The sequence below is a fragment of the Anas acuta genome, chromosome 3 (genome assembly GCF_963932015.1).
Source record: "Anas acuta chromosome 3, bAnaAcu1.1, whole genome shotgun sequence".
NCBI classification, from domain to species: Eukaryota; Metazoa; Chordata; class Aves; order Anseriformes; family Anatidae; genus Anas; species Anas acuta.
This window is the reverse complement of record NC_088981.1, coordinates 51,187,253-51,206,896: the sequence shown is the minus strand read 5'-3', so window position 1 is coordinate 51,206,896 and position 19,644 is coordinate 51,187,253. Positions and strand designations below refer to the sequence as shown.

General features: G+C 45.7%; 1 protein-coding gene across 1 annotated transcript; it reads left to right on the top strand.

Moving 5' to 3' along the window:
• Positions 1–484: 484 nt before the first annotated feature.
• On the top strand, positions 485–17,736 carry LRP11 (LDL receptor related protein 11). The gene is made up of 7 exons (XM_068677068.1): positions 485–1,127; positions 5,781–5,944; positions 7,676–7,817; positions 9,882–10,007; positions 10,757–10,966; positions 15,914–16,015; positions 16,293–17,736. Exons 1-7 carry the CDS (start codon positions 599–601, stop codon positions 16,445–16,447), a joined length of 1,428 nt encoding a protein of 475 aa, XP_068533169.1. The 5' UTR covers positions 485–598; the 3' UTR covers positions 16,448–17,736.
• Positions 17,737–19,644: the final 1,908 nt, after the last annotated feature.

Here is a 19,644-nt window from a genome sequence, read left to right as displayed (position 1 = left end):
TTCAGATGAAATGATTATGTTATCGTTATGTTGTCAGATGTTATGGATTATGTTATCTTGTTGTCTAGCTGCTCCATCCTCCTTCCCTTATAACTTTTGGATGCATTGACCAAGTAAATTAAGTAAATTAGATAGGAAATCAAGGAAAAAAATTTGGTTGGATGTTAGGAAGAACTTCTTTACTGAGAGGGTTGTGAGGCACTGGAACAGGCTGCCCAGGGAGGTGGTGGAGTCACCAACCCTGGAGGTCTGTGAAAGACGTTTAGATGTAGAGCTTGGCGATATGGTTTAGTGGGGACTGTTAGCGTTAGGTCAGGGGTTGGACTGGGTGATGGTGGAGCTCTCCTCCAACCTAGGCGGCTCTGAATTTCCCGGGCACCCCCTGAGGGCCCTCAGCAGGGTGTTCGGGCGGGCTGGCTGGGGCGGCAGCAGTGGCTGTGCTGTGGGCGGGCCGTGCTCGGAGCCGAGCGGCGCAGCGCGGCCCCTCCCGGCGGAGCTGTTCGTGCCGCCGGGTGCTGAGCGCGGCGGCTCCGCGCCTGGTGGCAGCCGGGCGGGGCCGGCGGGGGGAGCCGGGCCCTGGTGGGCCGCCGGCGGGGCCATGTCGGCGCTGGTGCTGCTGCTGCTGGCGGCGCTGGGCGGCCGGGCCGTGCTGCCGGGCGGGCGCTGCGCGGCGCCGCTGGCCGAGCTGCGCTCGCAGCTGTCGGGCGTGGAGTCGCTGCTGGAGGAGTTCCGCCGGCAGCTGCAGCAGGACGAGCCGGGCCCGCCGCCGGCCGCCGGCTCGGCGGTATCCGGGGGCGAGCGCTGCGGCGGCGGCGGCGGCTTCGGCTTCTCCGCCAGGCCCGACTCCATCATCCGCACCAAGGACTCCATCGCGGCCGGCGCCACCTTCCTGCGGGCGCCCGGCGGGGCGGGGGGCTGGCGGCAGTGCCTGGACGCCTGCTGCGCCGAGCCGCGCTGCACGCTGGCCGTGGTGCAGGCGCCGGGGCGGCCAAGGGCAGCGGCAGCAGCAGCAGCGGCAGGAGGAGCGGATCTGGGCTGCTACCTCTTCAACTGCACCCACCGCGGCCGGCCCGTCTGCCGCTTCGCCCCGCACCGCGGATACAGCACCTACAGCCGGCGGCGCGCCGGTAAGATGGCTCCCCGGGGGGGGGGTTGCGGCCGCCATTTGCTGCCCCGCCGCAGCCGGGGGGGGGGTCCTGGTTCAGGGCTCGGCTGCATGGCTGCTGCCGGCCGTATATCCTCACCGCCTGTCTGCAGCGCCTCGAGGCTCTTCATTCGTGAACCACCTGGCAGCACAAGGTGGGGGGGGACTGGGAACAGGGTGTCCGGGCGGCCTCTGCTTTGTGCCCTCGGCAGGGGGGGCATCAGCACTGAGCCCCCCCCCAGCGCTGCCGAGGTTATGGCAGTGCCTGTGGGGAGCTCCTGGGTGTACAAGGGGGTCACTTTGTAGAAGAGTTTAGGTGTGTAACTATTGCAAAGTGTCTGGGTAGATGAACTAGAAAGTTAGAAGAAGGAATTTATAGAACTGAAGATGAGGGAAGCCTAAAATGCCTCAGAGACCCAAGGTATGACCTCAACATTTACAGCCAGGCGACTGTTAGGTCTGTGGTATTGTTAATGTAGCAACTTCTGGGTAATTCAGTTTTATGACCCTTAATGTGTGCACTTGCAAGATACAAGGCATAAGACTAGCTTTTAAATCAAAGTCACAGAGAATTAGGCATCTTTGAAAACCTTTGAAAACATCTTTGGATGGCCTTCATCGTTTTGAACCGCCTCGGTTCCATTAAGATCTTAAAATCTGACCCTAGTGTAGAGTGCAGTCAGACACGATAAAGGTCACACTCGTTGAAGTGGTAATCCACCTATTGGAAATCTTGAATTCCAAAGCTTTGCCTTTTTGGCAGCTTTCATGACTATCAGCACGGGGTTAGCAAGGCAATTTACGTGTCTAATCTGCAAATTGCTCTGTGTCCTGATGGGTTTATTTAAAAGTCTGCCTCATGGGTGAGGGTGGTATCAGGAACAGGAGATTATGACTTCTTAATGCAATTAAGCTGGAGATGAAGCACAGCCACAAAGGAGAATGAACTTTTATTCAAACATCTGTCAGCTGTGACATAAACCAGGAAAGATAAATCAGATTAGATTATTTTGCCATCTGATGTCATGTTACCTCTGCATTCTTGAATTTTATTGAAAAATTAATCTGGACAACAATGGGTAATAGGGCAGTGAGAATAGACCCTTTGTCCCTTATGTCACCACATGATCAAATTTGGGAAGTTTAGGAAATAGCTTTGCATTTCAAGATTTTATGATAGGAGGGCATCACATTTTACCTGTTCTTTTCTTTCAGAGTACTGTGGTGTTGTGTCTTCTGTTGTTTACTCTTTGATAATCCTACACCAACATCAACCCATAAAGGCGGTGTCCTTGTAATTCCAAAATACTTCTGAGCATTAGTAAACAGTGATCTCTAGGGCATTCTGTTTGTGTTTATGTTAAGCATCTTCAGTAAGGCAAAAACAATTGCACATCTAGCTCTAGAAGCAGGTAATGAGGGAGATGTATCCTTCAGATCATGTACATCTCTGTGTACTGGAAAACTCGGTGGAGTGGTGAATTTTTGAAGCTGGCCTTTCCATGGTAAATCAGAGCCCTGATTTTATTTTCTTTTTACACCCAATTTTTGTTGGCTCAACTGTTGATTCACGTAGCACATTCAGGCAGTTCGTGTAGCTTTAACAGTGGAAACCCATGTGCCTGTACTGAAAGAAGAGGTAAATCCTTTTTGCCTTCATGCAGCAAATCTAAAATTCCTGACACAGAAAGAGAAAGGCTTTGAATGCCTCACGAGAGATGTGTAACATCCCGTCTGTGATGCACGCTGCTGGTGAGCAGTGACCATTCAGTGCTAAGGTAAACTGATACCGAAGAAAATGAGGCATCAGTAGTGAAATAACCTTTTATAACAAAGCCCTCATTCAGACAACTAGCTGGCAGCTTCATTGCTGGCGGGCCAAGCCTGTATGGAGGAGGAATTAGAACAAATGCAGCCTGTCATGTTGCCCCCACTTCAGAAAAGGGGGTTGCTTATAAAGTTATAGCCCATTTTGTAGCGAGCAGCCAGCTCCAGCATCTCAGTGTTGTCCTGATGTATCAGTTTCATATTACATACATTCAATCTGAATAAAAGCTAGGAACAGAAGTTAAAAGATGCTTTACGAGCTTGATTTTTCTACTAACCTGAGGCTGACAGACCTTTATTCCTGTGGCTGTAGATTGCCCCCAAGGATGCTTCCTTTCTTTTTTACACTGACTTCTTAGAAGCATGCACTGACCATGTGTGGGGCTATTTCACCCTGTGAAGATAATACATCCCCTTGTTCAAAACTTTGCTGTGGAAAAAGTCTTCAGCTTGTGAGGCTGACTCTTCCCATGCCAGATGTCTCTCTCGGGTCATGTTTTTCTTTACAAGAGTAAGAGATGAGTTGATTTGCCATCAATTTACCTTTCTGAAAATGTTCTGGTAGCTTACAAAGACATCGTGCCTTCATCCTGCCTTTTGGCAGGAAGGAACCTGTGTGTTGCCCCAGCACAGCTCCTGCCAGGACAGCTCGGGCTGCTGCAGCATAACGTTAGTCCAGGAGGAGAAAGCATCTTTATTGCTTATGGTCCAGGGGAGCCGGGGCTCGCCTCTGCCTTGGAGTTTCTGCAGGGAATTGGTCAGGTCGTTTAAAGCAGATGGGTGATGTGCAACCACTTTCCAAGCTGGGAGGGGGAGAACAGGCTGTGCTGATTCAGACCCAGGTCAGTCGAGCTCGTTATCCCCTTTTTGACAGTGATGGGTGAAGTAAATAACCACATAAAGACTGCACATAGTTCCTACCTACCCCGTAAGAGTTGTCCTGGCACCACAATGATGGTGTTTATTAACAGTATTTTTTTGCACCTAAATGGTGCTTTTTAAACACCCTGGGCTTTGAGAACTCTGTGTACACACACTCGGCAAAGCTTCCTGTGCCAGCTGGATCAGTGGGAACAGTTTCATACTTTCTATTATTAGATGCTTTTTTCAGTTATTTGTACGTTTCCCTACGTGAAGGCGTTTGCGTTGGAATGTGCTGTGTCTGGTTTCATCTGTCTTTCCCTGACGCTTTCATAGGAGTGTCTTAGAGCAAAGCAGCAAAGAGCTGGTCTGTCCTGCAGTCACTGGTGGAAACTGTGCCACTGCTCTGTTGGCTTCTGTGCCCTCCGGCAGGCTCTGGAAACGGGATGGGAGTGTATGAAAGGAAGGCTCCCGACACTGGCAGGAAGCACCTCGTACAGCTCTACCCAAACAAAGGGAAGTTGCAGGCTCAGGAGATGCTTTTCAGAGCTGCATATCAGTGCTCTGTGCACCTACCTTCTTCATTCAGCCTGCTGCATGCCCTGACAGCTGTGTGAAGAAGGAAGGAAGATGTCTCCTGCAAATACTGAGGCACCAAACCTGTATTGTCAGTACATCTCAGTACAGTTTGGAGAAGAAGTGAGCTGTGTGGCATGTTTGCAGGGGGGCAGAAGGAAAGCAGAGATCAAGGAGCAGAAAGCACCCTGCCACTTCAGAGTGCCAGGGATGTGCCATGCCCAGAGAATGAATGATACCTGGGCAGGGAACTACAAAAAGATACGTTCGTGTGGGTAAAGCTGTCAAATGCTCACTTGCAGAACTGGATTTTATCTGTCTCTGTCCACTGCATTTCCTGAATGATGCCGGGCAGATCACTTCTCACAGGTCATTTCACTGGAGGTACCATGCATTTTGTTAGCCTCACCTGAAAAGCTTGTGCTCTGATTGGCAACAGTACTTAATACTCACAACATTATTCAATAACAGCTGTGTTTGGAATAAAAGAAAATGCCACAAATCTTAAACAGTCTGAAAACTAAGCTTTGGGTGTCTTCAATTAGGTAGTTAAAATGGTACTTAAAAACTTGGTGCTCATTTCTGATCATTTATATCATGATGTTCTTAAGCACAACTTCACCAGGATTTCAGCTTACATTAAATAAGGTTTTCACTCCCGTAAGGACAAGAGACTAAGAGTGTGAAGTTAGGCAGAGTGCTGCAAAAGGTGTGCAGGGACTGCCATATGAATGTATATGTAATTTATATTTACATCAAATTTCCTTAACTCATATTAAAACCAACACAACACTGATGCTAGCAGTCATGTTGTATTAGAGAAACATCCATGTACACAGAGAAGTTTCCTGTGCAGTAGACTTGCAATGTAGCAGTTATTTCCTGGAGACAGCTCTGAATACTGAACAGTTAACTGAGTTAAAACATAGGTAGATATTACTTCATTTAAAACATGCAATATTGAACATGGTGCTTCTGGCATTTTTAAGCCTTCAAACAAACAGAAACAATGTATTCTTATCTCCATTTGTCTTGTAGTTAGTAACACAAGTTCTTTTGCCTAGTGGAAGCTTAACTTTTGAGGAGCTTTTGTTTTTCATCACATGGTGTGAGTTTGGGCAGCAGCAGCATCCCAGCATCGTCTGACAGCACATTCAGTTAACAGCTACAGACATGCTAAAGTGGTTAACTGAATGGTCCCTACCTGAGACTTAAGAATATAGCTACTGAGTGCTGAGTAGTGTTTGTGCTCTTTTCAGGAAGTTGCACGGCTGTGAATCAGTAACTTAACCAAGAAAAATGTGCTTGATATAAATAACCACCCAATTCCCCCTGATAAATAACTGAGCCTCTCTTTTTTTTTTTATTGAAGAAGAAGAATATGATGAGCCTCCCCTGTGCAAGGCAGGACAGGATGTTGTGCTGCAGTCACCTGTCGACTGGGTGCTTTTGGATGGTAGAGAAAGTTCGGATGACCATGGAATTGTGCAGTATGAATGGACGTTGCTCCAAGGTGACTCAGCTGTTGAAATGAAGGTACTTCGAACTGGAGATATTTAAGACCTGTCTGGATGCCTCCTGGGCAGCCTGCTCTGAGGAACCTGCTTTGGCAGGGGGGTTGGACCCGATGATCTTTCGAGTTCCCTTCCAAACCCCTACAATTCTGTGATTCTGTGACTTAAAATTGACCATCAAAAGAGGGATTCTCCATCATACCCTTCTTTATGACTGCTATAAAAGCAGCAGAAATGGAAGAGGAAAAATGTCTCAAACCCATAGAGTCTACTGACAGTCTGTTCATAAGGGAACACTGGGGACTCAAACTACAGTCAGCCAACTCTGAATTACTTGAGGTTGCATTGCAATTTGACACTGTTATATCAAAGACCACTGTGAGTCTGTTCATTTAGTATTTTATCAGCTTAAAAATTAAAAGGTCAAAGGAGTACAGGAGTACACAAGGAGTACAGACAGTGTAATACATAGAAATGTCCTGAGTGGTACTTTAAGAGTGGTTGCTAGAAACTGTTAAAGTTCAAATGTTTATTTTTACTCAGATTCACTCAATAAGTTTGAGACCAGTTCTTTATTTAAACCTGCAAAATTCACATTTGTGTTGGTGATTTCTTTATATTTGATAAATGAAAACAATTCTGACACAGGCTCATGCTTAAATAGATACTTTTCTATTGTGTTCAGATGAGCAGGGATTTCTCCCACAGATATGTACACTGATGGTTTTCCATGGTAGTTTAATTTTTAGTAGAGTTAATAATTGTGGTTATTTGTACAGTCTGCATTTGCTATCCTTAGTGCTTTTGTTGCTATCCTGAAGTTAGTGGATTTCTTGTAATCTATTCTTAATAAACTGTACATGAATCCTTAGCTGCAAGGGAAAATGAGATGGTGTTTATTTAAGATAAAAGGCAGCTGTTGCATTGCACGTACGTATCAAAAATAAACAGAAGGCACAGGAGGGCAGAGACTGCTATAAAGATGTCTCATCATATCATAGAGGGAAGCCAGTGGAAATTTTTTTTTTCTATTGTGACTGATTAGCTTAAGGATAATTTGCTTCTCAGATTTCTATCCACATGCTGTAGCTGCAAAGCTCTGGCAGTTGTAGGCAATTGTTGGTCTGTTTTGTTTGTTTTTTTAATGCTGATTATCTGGAAAGTTACTGTCTAGTCTGAGCCAAAGTTTGGAACAAAGGAGGCACACTAAGAGATCCTTAAGGGCAGAAGAGAGAGAAAGAGAAAAACACAGAGGTTGTCAGGAAGAGCAGTGTATTCTGAAGTCAGCGGTGCTTCTCTGGATGTGCACTGAGAAGAGAGTTGGACTCTGTGGTTCATGAGTTCTAAATTACATATTTGCTCTCCCAGTAGCCATGGTGAAGAACAGCTGATGTTTCTGAGATCGTATTTAGTTCTGCAGTACAATAAAGAGTAAAGTTCTGAAGTGTCACATTCATCATCAGGAGGTAATCAACAGAATGATTAGGTAACACTGCATTTGGATAAATGCAAGGGAAGAAGAATACAAAAGGAAAGAAATTTCAGGTTAAGAAAAAATGAATTTATCAGTACATTTAGTAATAAAGCTAGGTCTAGGACACTACTGACATATTTATTGAAAATTCCAGTTCTCTTCAGAGAAGCATTTAATCTGGATGAAAGGCATCGTGCAGAAATGATCTACCTAGTCCTAGAAATTACGGACAGATCCTTTATACCAGTCTGACTTTTTTCTCTGTTTGTCTTCTATCAGGTACCACAGCCAGGAACACTGAAGCTGTCTCACTTCCAGGAAGGCACGTATATTTTCCAGCTAACCGTGACAGACACTGCTGGTCAGCGGAGCTCGGATAACGTCTCTGTGACCGTTCTCCCTATGGCTCATTCTGCAGTAGGTGAGAAGCTGAGTGCAGTCGGTGGCCATGTCATGCCCAGGGTACACTGCTCAGAGCAAGGGGCTTGATGGAGAGAGAAGTCTTACTCCCATTTCCATCATATTATCTCTCCCATCTTCATTGTATAACAAAATCTCGTTCAGTTTTGAGTTGCTGTTCCAATTTGAGGAAGCAAATACCACATTTGTTAGAGCAATAATACCTAAAGTTTTTAAATGTTCATCCCTATGTGGCGAATAAGCAGGCAAGGTTGGAGAAATGAAATACTGCCATATGTATCAGACACCATTATTGTTCATTGTATAGCCATGTGGCTCATGGAACAGGACAGAGATTGTGGTACAGGGAAGACCCAAGTAAAAGCAGTAAATAGTATGTATGACTCACAGACTAATAAAATTATTGCCTGCATCTGTAGTCTGCAAGGTTTCTGGTTTTCATGCATTTAAGCCTTTCTGTGTAATGTTTGTTAACCAGTGAAACCTTATGTTACTGTGGCAACCAAAACTGGAATTGACCCATCATTTTTTAACTCCGAGCTTAAGAAACGCGGAAAAAGCATAAAAGGTAGGAAGGAAGATAGAAGTCTGTGGCTGTCGGTTTCGGGCTCTTTAATGTAATAACTTTTAATTATGCTGTAATTAGCAAGCTGCTAATATAGGTCTGCTGTTTTGGCACAAAGTTAAGGGTAAACTGGCATCATTACTGTGCTCAGCAGACCCAGTGAAAACTTGCTCTGCAGCAGTCCAATATCACTACGTGAAAGGTTTGTCCCAGTGGCAATAAATGGACATTATATAAATCCACTTACGAGTCTGTTAATAATAGCTGTGTTCTAGTAATAGATGGTAGAATTGTATTCATTAGTGTTTAATTCAGCTAAAGCAGCCAGAGGGGTTTGTTTATTTGTTGCTGTGGGCATCTGTGGTATCTCTTGGGTGGAGCATGCAGAGGATTTGCTGCCTTTTTTCTTCTTCTCATTCCCCAAATATGTTTGCAATTCAAGTGCTACTGCCATGGTTAAACGAGAGCACAGAGCCTTAATGCTTGCAGCACCTGTGCTATTAGTAGGACTGAAGTTAATGAGATATATTTTCAAACTACAGTTTTGGGGGGCTTAAGCATACGCTTGTATTCCTGCCATACTTTCATTAGAGTTGTTCAGCTTTAAAAATTGTTGTTCTGGTGCTTCGCAGGGTGACAACCAAAGGCTGTGATTTGCTTATGCAAATTGATTTGCTTTTACAACTGTGCCCAAACAGCAAATTTGATAGCACTTTACAAGCAGTGAAATACACTGCTGGTGGGAGGAGGAAAGCACGTGTGTAAACACTTGGTAATTACAAGGTCAGAATGGGTTTCAGGAAAGCTTTTAGAATATAATTGCGGTTGTGAAACATCCAGGGATATCCTCCATTTCCAGAGGAATCTCAATACTAAAGCAGGCAGCTCTCTCTGGTGAAGGTCACTTGTAAGACCTTGTGCTCAGCCCTGCTCTGGCAGGATGGATGGGTTGTTCATGCGGATAAATGGCAAGTACTCTTTCAGTATTTTAATTTGGCTACAGAAAACATGACATAAGAGATTCCATGTAGTCCATAGGTGTGTCTGTAAGATAACTTACCGCTAGAAACACGGAATGAGTATGTAGTAGGAATTACATGCTGGAGAAAGGCAGCTCTAACTACAGAGATCTCATGTAAATATTCTTCAGGATTGTCCTAGGTCTTCTAACCCTGCAAAGATCTCTTTTCAGTATAGGCTGGTGGAGATTAAAGCACTACAGGGGTGCTGCATGGCCTGTAGGGCTTCCAGGTTGAGTGGTTTTGAAGTAAAGAGGTTTCCAGAAGAGTGAAAAGGGTGTAAGGAACAACGATTAGCTGTATTAGCTTCTCTGTCAACGTAATGACATGTATCTGGGCTTGGCCTTTCTTCAGCTTTGTCCATGTCCTTCTTGTCATAGTGTGGTTTGGCATTTTCCTGGCTGCTGCAGATTTTAGTCATTGACTCAGTATTTACTGTTCCTATTTCTTTTTTGGTAATTCGGGAATTGTTTCTCAATAGCCTGTGTCGGGGTTTGCTCTCGCTACCAGTTCATCTGTGACGACGGCTGCTGCATCGACATCACATTTGCTTGCGATGGCGTGAAGCAGTGCCCTGACGGCTCCGACGAGACTTTCTGCCAGAACCGTAAGTGCCCCGTGGGACACCATAGATTGTGGCAGTAACTGCAGACTGTGCAGCCAGAGGGAAATGATGCCCCCTCTGTGGCTTCTCCTGCCAACAAGCAGCTTGCTCCCATCGTAGAACCATTCATTGGTATGTGGGAATGTTTCATGTCAGCGTTGAGGAGATGCTCAGAAATCTACTCAGTTTTTTTCAAAGCATATCAAAACTATCAAAAGTCCCTGAATAGCAGAGTTTGAGTTACAGATCTCAACATTCACAAGATCAGTTCTTTACCTGCATAGTGATTCTGGAGACAAGAACTCCTGTCTTGATCTGAAAGGGCAGCTCAGAGGTGCACTTCAAAGTGCAGCTGTGCACCTCACCTGAATCTGAGACACTGGAAATCTGGGCGTGTAGGGCAACCAGCTGATTCACCATTGCTCTGTTAGTTTTCATTATTCACCCTCAACATGTGCTCACGCTAAGCAAAGTGGACGAACACGATCAGAGGGTGAATTGGCATAGTGGCTAACCACTCTCCCATTAACATTTCAGTTGCTGGGTTTCACTTTAGGTATGCTCTAGCTTGGCAGCTGAGCAGTGGGCGATCGGTACCTTGCAATGTATGTGGAACTCACATTTCATCGTATGTATGAGCTGGGCAAACTTGGTTAGTCTGCCTGAAGGCTCATGTTGCAGGGTTTTCTATCAGAATATTCCTGTTCCTTTCAATCCTATATAAAAATTGATTTTTGTTTCCATTAACATAGTCAGCCAAGGCCGGAAGACAGTGACTCACGCAGCCTTTGGCACTACCCAGCAAAGGACCGTAGGACTGACTGAAAATACAGATGAAAACTCTGCAGAAAACACCCTGAAAGCCACTGCCAGAAATCAGCCACTCCTTCCACTGGATGCAGACATGTCTAACCAATCGCTTTCTCAGGGACCAAAGAAACAAAACAGTGGATCTGTGCCAGGTAAGAGCTGAAAAGCATCAGTTTCAATAAATCATCCTGTCTTGAGGAAGACAAGTCTTTCACCTTAAACTGTCTTTTGGTGCCTGGCTAAAAGTAAACTTTTGCAAATGTAAGAAAAATGCAAAAGAAGCCTGCAATAGGTAAGTTACAATTAGTAATTGTCAAGTCTGGTTCGTAGCAGCTGCAAAGAGAAAGTTAACATGTAGAAGCACTAGGAAAAAAATGCAGTCTAAGGAACAAAGCATGCAGTGAGCTAAATAGAAACAGGTTCATCTGTGTAAGTTGATAGATGGGAATCTTTAGATTTGCAGGGTTTTACCTTCAGTAGAACATAATGTGCTGTTCAAATTGACTGAAACCAATTGCATCTCTTCTGGTGCTAATTGCTGGCTTTTTTCTTCCCTGAAGTAGTATCTTGGTTATTATGGGCACTTTTTTCTGAATTGTATATTCAGAGCAGGAGAAGTCTTTCATTGCTATAGAGTAGGCTCAGTCTTTGGTAACAAACAATCCCAAGTCCCTGTCGTATTCTCTGTACTGGCTGTAAGCCTGTTGTGAGTCAGTGTGTAGGGATGTTACAGGCAGCAGTCACCAAACATTGCCTTGGTAGAACTCCAGAAGCTGCAGTGAAATTGGTGTGCCTTTTAAGGCAGCCAAAGGTGGTTCCTGCTGCTGAATTAAAATGACCTGAAATGGCAAATGGCAACTGAATGAAAGCAAAACTGTATTCACAGAGCCTAAAATGAGTGTAAGACCTCCCACTTCTGTTTCTTCAGAGTTCAGACTGATTCTTGCTCCCCAGGATGCAGCTAATTATAAACACAGTTTTGTTTTCTTCTTACAACAAAGCTGTGCTCAGTGCCCTCTGCTATTGACTCTCATAAAGAATACTTCCCTAGTTCACACTTCAGATTCTTGTATTTCAATTGTGGAGACCGCAAAGGGAGAGAAACAATGATCTTCAAGAATTTCACTCCCTTGGTGAATAAATAGAAACTTGCAGCAAAATCTTGTCTCACATGTTTCCCCCTTTTCTGTCAGTGTAAAAGAACTCGGTGCTCCTTATTGGAATGAGTTAAAACTCTGCAGTCTGCCCCAAACCCATTTGGCATCATAGTTCTGAGCAACACCTGATACAGGGCTACCCAAACTAAAGATCAGGTTGCCAAAGGCCATTGCAAACTCCGGTGGAAAGTCAGCCGCTGTGTCTTAAAAGCCATTGGGCTTGTGAATCCAGAAGTAAAACCAGAATTGAGGTCGCCAAGCTTGGCCACCTATAATCAATTATAATTGGAAGTGTGTGGAAGAGTGGCTCCTCTGTGTAGTCACTTTCAGTGTTTACCCTCCTGCACAGTGACTTGCTTGCACAGTTTTTGCTCTTAAGGTAGGCTTTTACCCAGCAGGTAAACAGCAAAAGAAAAAAAATATTATGAAACTTTAAAAATATGATGGGGCTTCGGTGATAAGTATAGTACCAGAACCAAAATACCAAAATCTGTTGTTTTAAACAAGCAAGATTTCCAGCTGACCATGTCTGTCTGTAATGTGTTTGACAAGGCTCAGCCAGAATTTAATTTGAGTTGAATGATACGTAAGGATTTACTTGTAGAATAGAAGGAGCCAGTAACACAATAGTTTTAACCAGAAAAGCAACAAACAGTTCAGCAAGTTTTTAAATAGCCTACGGATCAGTTCCAAAGAGGGTGCATGTGGTGGGACATAAGAGGCATAGGTACCTGGGCCTGAAGGGCAGCTGCCAAAATCTCCATGAGTTTCTGTTCCCTTATGGAGAGATTTAAAATCCATAGAGGTACATTAATGATACACAGAGATCCAAAGAAGTTCAAGTCCTGCCCCACTGGCAGGCATCACAGCCACTAGGGACCTGAGCTGGCAGACATCTAACCCATTCCTAAAAACGTACCCTGATGCAGTGAATTAAGTTTCTGTCCATCACTGTCATCTCAAGGAGATCACAGACCAAATTTAATAATTAGGTGCTACAAAAATGCGATGACTTCTACTCTGTGTGCACGTGCTTTATCTTGGATAACTGGTCCAGACAGAGGGAGAAGTAGATGGGACTTGCCAGCTCCCTGCTAGGATGATTGACTTGGTTTAGAGCAATGCGAGGAGAAAGAAGAGGACAAAATCCTTTCTTAGAGGTGAGAGCACTCCCCTGGGCATCCTGACTGCTGGTCCTTCCTCCAGTTCCAGTAAGACAATCTAGTAAGGCAGCCACTGTGCTCACACACAGGCTTAGGTTCTCCTGCCTCACTTGGTAGCCTTGCCAGACCCACTGCTGGAAGGAGAATGACTTTGTTAGGGGAGACAGAAACGAGCAGCTCTGAGCAGCGCACCTGGAAGAGTGTTCAGGAGAGCAGGGACTGCTGCGCAAATGCTGAGGGGAGGTAAGCAGCACTGAACAGAAATGACAGCAGCAGCCTCAGAGGTTTAGCCGTTGCAGTGGCTGAAATCCTGTCCCGGGATCTCTGCTTTCCTGAGACAGATGCCAGGCCCTGCGCTGGTACCGAGGCAGATCCTGAGCCTCCAAGTCACGTTGTAAAGGTCTTGGTGGACAGGACAGTCATATTGCTTGTTAGCTTAGAGCTGACTTTACAAGTATCTAGGCTCCTAATAGACTGTTGTAAATCAGAGTCATAAATGAGTTTTAATGCTTGTAATGTCAAAGGTGAGAAGCTATCTAGTTAAGATGCATGTTAAGGGATGTGGCTTTGCAGGGCCAGCACAGGTTCCAGCACTCCCTCCACTGGGGGGAGCTCATTTCAGGCCTACATCTCTTTGCATTTGCTTCTTTTCCTACATCTGTTTGAATTACAGTGCTGGGTACAACACCAGTAAAGACCCTTCCACCTTTTGTCTGTAAGAATGAGGATACCCAGTAAACGGATCTCTGTGTCGAGGAATACCATGTTTGTCTTTTCTCATTTGTAAAACGAGCTGGGATAGGCTGTGGCATTTGGGCTGTTGGATAGCTCTTCGCAGCAGGCTTTTTAAGGATTGATGCTTAAATATAAAAATGTGAAAATGTGCACATTGAAGGCGCAGGCTGCTGGAAACTTCTACCTGGCCTAACAGGGAATCTGTTATCAGTAAAATAAAATAAAAAAGTAATTGTAGACAGTGGGTGAGCTTTGTTCTGCCTTTGCAGTGGGGTTTCTCTACAGCAGCGTGACCCCAGGGGAGCACCAGGTCTGGCTTACAGACCACCCTGGGGGCTTTGTGCACGGAGTCTTTTGTAACAGCCTCAGGATTTGCTTCTGTCCAAGCTAGAAGACAAAATGTTTTCTTCTGTAGCTGGGAGTGGGTGCAGGAGGAGGAACTCAGTGTCAGTAAAGGAGTCCTTTCCCCTTGCAGACATAACAGCAGAGCGAGGTAACCCAGACTGCATCTCCTGCAAAGGCCAGCGCAGCAGTTCTGCCTGCCTGCCTCTGTATGCCCTGGCATCATTTCCAGGGCTGTTTGCCAGCCAAAATGCATACTCTGGCACTGCTGCACTTGTAGATGAATACAACAAAAACACAGTGGCAGCAGAGCACACCGGGGTGAGCGATGGGCTAGTTCCTAAGCACCAGTAGCCATCTGAGTAGCCACAGTGCTCTAGCCAGGTGGCATTCATAAGCAGTCGGAGGGCTTTCACTTCCCAGCACAGCAAACTGGAATGTACAAATCACCGTAACAGCTTTGCATTGCCCTGGCACAGGGTCTGTGCCGCACCAGCTGTTCGGCAGCACTGCTCGGGGATGGGATTACAACGTTTGACTGAGTGCCCAAGCCTTAGTCATGTTCTCACTGTGGAGGCATCCCCAGCAGTAGCTACTACTCAGAACTGAGATGTAGGGTAACCAGAAAGGGCTATAAATTGCAATTCCTAGGCACAGAATAGAAAATGAAGAGAGAGTCAAAATAAAACCAAGCCCACATAACACACTTTAGTCTAATATTGTTAAAATTATTACTAGGCAGGCAAGAAGCCCGAATTTATCAAAGTTACATCACCTCAGGGAAAAAATTCTCTTTTCTCCACCTCTCTCGAGTTACCTGACAAAATCTCGCAGGCGAGCTTAGTACTCCGAGTCAAAGCAGCACCAGTGGGGTGAACTGATTATCGTGAAGGCATTGGATTTAGCTGTCAGTCTTGCATTAAGTGGTCCCATAGCTATCAGTGCAGGACTCCAGTGTGAGGGCAGGAGGAAGGAGTCCCAGCTGCATTGCTCTTTGCTCTTGTGAAGTAAAACTGCAGTAATCTGCATTCCCAGGGTGAACACTTCTGGGCAGCAAAGCGTGTGTGCTCTCCTCTTGTGTCGTTACAAAGAGTGCTCTGTTGCATCTTCTCTACCACTCACAGCTGAAGTGTTTAAGTTACCCTTTTTTCAAACGTTTTCCCCACATATTTTCATGTCTTCCAAGTACTTAGTTCTGCTTTTGTATGTGTCAGATATTAGGCGAAATTAAGATAGCTTGGGCAGCCAAACTATGCACCTCCTGCTTTACAAACCATAAGGATGGAGATAACATGACTTGAAATGGCCTCATTTTCAGCTCTATGTAACTGCTTCAGTAATGCTTTAGCTCATATTGGTCTATACCCTGTTATGAAAGCTTTAAGAGAGAAATTACATCTTTTTTTTTCAGTGGAAAGTGACCCCATATGGGTTTGGTTGAGATGCACTGTGGTTTGGGATGGAAAAAATGAATTTACATTTTAGTATTAGTTTCACATTATTTAAATAAATAAATAAATAAATTACATGATAAGAATCAGCAGTTCTTAAACTGTTTTTTTTTTTTGTTTGTTTGTTTGTTTGTTTGTTTGTTTTTTCTGAATTCAAATGCTTTCGTGTTATTTGATTTTAGTATCCTGTGGATAAAACTTCCTGAGTTGCTCAACTGCAATATTCATTTGTCTTGCTTCGTTTTCTGCAGATAACAGTTCCTCAGGGAAAAAAACAGATGATAAAAATGAAAATGGCATAACTGTGCCAAAGAGAGATCAGCTTGGAGGTGGTCACCCAGTCCCAGAAACAGGTGAGACTGACTGCATGAATTCATTTTGAGTTATGTTGGAGTTTTTCAGTCAGGTGACACAGACCCAGACGCTGCTGTCAGGGACTGAGCAGTGTGCTTTCATGTTCTGACCCACTCTCAGCACGTGATCACACAGTTTAATTTATCAGTGTGAGTTTCTCCAAATATTAGCACCCAGCTGATAGAGCAGCTGTGTTTTTAAAGAGAATTTTGAGGTTTTCTCTACTGTTTTCCCACTGCATTAAATAAAGCATAATCTGTCCTAATCTCTCTGCAGGTGCTGTACTGCCTTTGGCCTTAGGCTTGGCCATCACGGCTTTACTGCTGCTTATGGTTGCTTGCAGACTGCGTTTAGTGAGACAGAAGCTTAAAAAAGCTCGACCCATTACATCTGAAGAGTCTGATTACCTCATCAACGGGATGTATCTCTGAAAATCAGATCTAGGTCTGTCCTTTTCTCCCCTTTCTCCTGTGTCCATGTACCTCTGCCTCTAAAAAAGGACCAAAGTCTTTAGTTAAGTTTCAAATGTAGAAGCCTCCAAGGTGAGGAACGCGTTCTCCCCCTTTGAAGAAGAAGTAAAGATGTGGGTGGACACCCACCGTCAGAAGCTCAGAAGCCTTCAGGCTCCGGCAGACTCTGTAGAAGATGCCACAAGGTGGAGACCCCCCCGGGGCCGTGGGGGTGCCCTCGCCCTCCCCGCAGCAGCCAGGCCCCAGGGCCCTGTGCTGGGGCAGCCAAGGCAGCAGGTCCCTGTGGCGCTGCCTGGGGCGTGGAGGGCAGCTTGTCCCTGCCCTGCTGCTCCACGCTGGGTACGGGGACGTGCTTACCCGACGCACAGGGAGTGGTTTCATGAAAGAATTTTGTTTTGCTTTGTTAATTAAAAGCAATCGCCATCTAAGCACCAGCTTTTGTAACGAAATTTGGGATTTAAGGAACAGATCGTATTTTTCATTCGTAGTTTAAACCTCTCTGCAGCTAACAGAGCCACGCTCACTAAAGTGAAAACACGAGTAGAGGAGCAGTTTGGACTTGGCAGTGTCCAACAGCTGTTGGGTGCGATCCCAGAGCTGCATCTCCCCGGAGCTCGTGGCTTGTTGAGCCTTCTCCACCCCACCTCCACACACTCCAGTTTGCAAAAGAGCAGCGGGCTGCAGCTCTGCTCTGACACCAGCCCCAGCTTTGCTAGCAGTGGCCGGGTTTGTGGTGTTGGGAGTTCCTTCGGGGTGAAAACCAAAGTTAGTGGTAGCCAACCACGCACGGTCAGCGCGACTGCCGCCTCCAGCAGAGCGGCTGAACCCTGTCCCTGCTTCCCCAGAGCCTGGGGGCCGTGCTGGTGAACTCCTAGCTCCCTGCTAAGCTTGAAAGCTTCAGCGACGTGTCCCCACCCCAGCAAAATTCTCCTAGAATTAGAGCAAGTAATTGATATGTGTGAGTGAACTTCAGGTGTGTTAACAGTAAATCGTGTACAGTACATGTTATATATACATACGTACAGACACCGTGCCGTCTATCTCGTTTGACCGTCCGAGGATGTCGCATTCATCATGGGTCCCAATAAAAGCAGAGGCAGGTGAGGCATGCATCTTTTTGTATGTCGTCTTTTGTACTTCCGTAACTCCAAGTCTACAAGAACCTTGCCATGGTATACAGATAGCTCTTTGAGTTGCTTGGTCTCGTTTAATTTATGTAAAATAGCTCTAATAAACCTATTTTATTCTTACATCTCCTGCATTGCATTTATCTTTAGCTACCAGATAAATTCTGTGTAACATTCCTTCCAACAACTAGGAGCATATAAAATAGGCACCACAAAAGGGCCTTAGAAGAAGGTGGGATGTGCACGGTGGGGGGGAGGTGTAGAGACATTTTGTTGCAGGAGGACCGAGAAGAAGAAGGCCAGAGCTCCTCTCTTCACCCATCACCTGTCTCAAGAGCAGGACTCAAGCTGTGCACCAAGCAGGAGTGAATTGGGTTGGCAGTACTGCTTGCCAGGGCCCTCCTGCCATGCCAGGCGGCTGCAGTGCAGCATTGCCTGAGGCCCAGGAGCCTTTCTGCTGGTGCTTTCCATTTCCAACCTGGGGGCACAGCCTACAGCAGGCATGGCGCATAACATAAGGCCCGAAAGGCTACTTGATAAATCCAGCCTTCTAGGAAAGATGCACTGCCCATCTGCTAGGGGTATAGCTCCCATTATATTGAAAAATCATTGCTTTTGCTTTATTTTGGGTTTAAACAGCTAATCCTTCATCATCTCCCCATAGCAGCTTTTTTTCTCACCATGCACGTACCGCTCCTATTACCAAAATCCCTGACAGCAAGCATAGCACAGGACAAAGCTACCGGTATGCTGCAGGTGCCAGTCTTCCCAGAGACTTTTCTTTCTATGTGGTGATATTTGCTGCCATGCAGACCACCACGCTAAAGCAACTGGAAACTCCACAGCTAGACTGAAGTTTACAAACAGGTCGCACCTCACCAGGAAGCGTGGGCATCCACAGCTCAATTCAGAGCAAGACAAAGTTGGCAGAGTATGAGATTGCCTCAGCAGCTGCTAGCATCTCAATAACATTTCACTTTCTACAAGCTGCGAGACTTCAAATGAGTAATGCTGAACTCCTGGGCTGGAGCACCAGCAGAAAAAGCCACGACACCACTGCTAAGGTGCTGGGGGTGCTGCCCCTCTCCTGGGGCTGCTCCCAGCCCTTGCCTGCTGCCAGCACCACTCCATAGCCCTTCCCCAGCAGCTCCCAGGGCTGAGTCTGTCTGTAACATGCTCCATCCACCTGTTTTTAATTACCAGTGTCCTTAGCCAGAGGAGAATACCGGTTGCTTTGATAGCACGCACCTGTGGGGATCACTCTGTGTATTAGGAGAGCCCATTACAGGCTGTTTAGTCAGTGTGTTTTCATGTTGATCAAGGTAGGTACTTCAGTTCAAATGCTTTTTTTCCATAAGGCACCTGCCTGATTTTGCAGGGGTCTTAGCCTGAACACCCCCATTGCCTTTCCATAGCCCTGCAGGATCACGGCAGTTCCAGAAGCACCTTTGGAAAACAAAAAGGCTGAGATAAGTCAATGTGATGCTCCATTTACTTTTTAAAATCCTAAATAAAGCATAAAGGCTCCCGTCCCAAACTGCAGAGCGAGTCAGAGGCAGCAACCAGCAGCAGCACAAACACGCTGCCCGAACAAAGCGGAGCCTTTCCAGCAGGCTCAGTGGGCTGACAGCCGTGCAGCACAAAGGTCTGAGCTTGCTGCTGCTGTCACGAGCATCAGGAACATGATTTTTCGATCTCTGCTGGCAAAAGCTAAAAGAGTAAAAGCACAGGGAAAGGAAAAAAAAAAAGATTCAAAGAGCTGATGGACATATGGACCAAAAAAAAAAAAAGTCACAAAGCAATTAGCTTAACCGGGGTAGGGGAATGTATAATGTGTAGAAGTACCTTTGCTAAATATTTTTCTAGTAGTTACTTAAATTGGGAAGCAAGAACGCAAGGCTACAAGTACACGTGCAATACAACAGAACCACTTGCAGAGCACTGAATGCTACACTGGATCTCTGAAACACAAACACTGGGAGCACCGAACTGAATCTACAGAAGAAGTGCAGAAATGAGCTATTACATGCT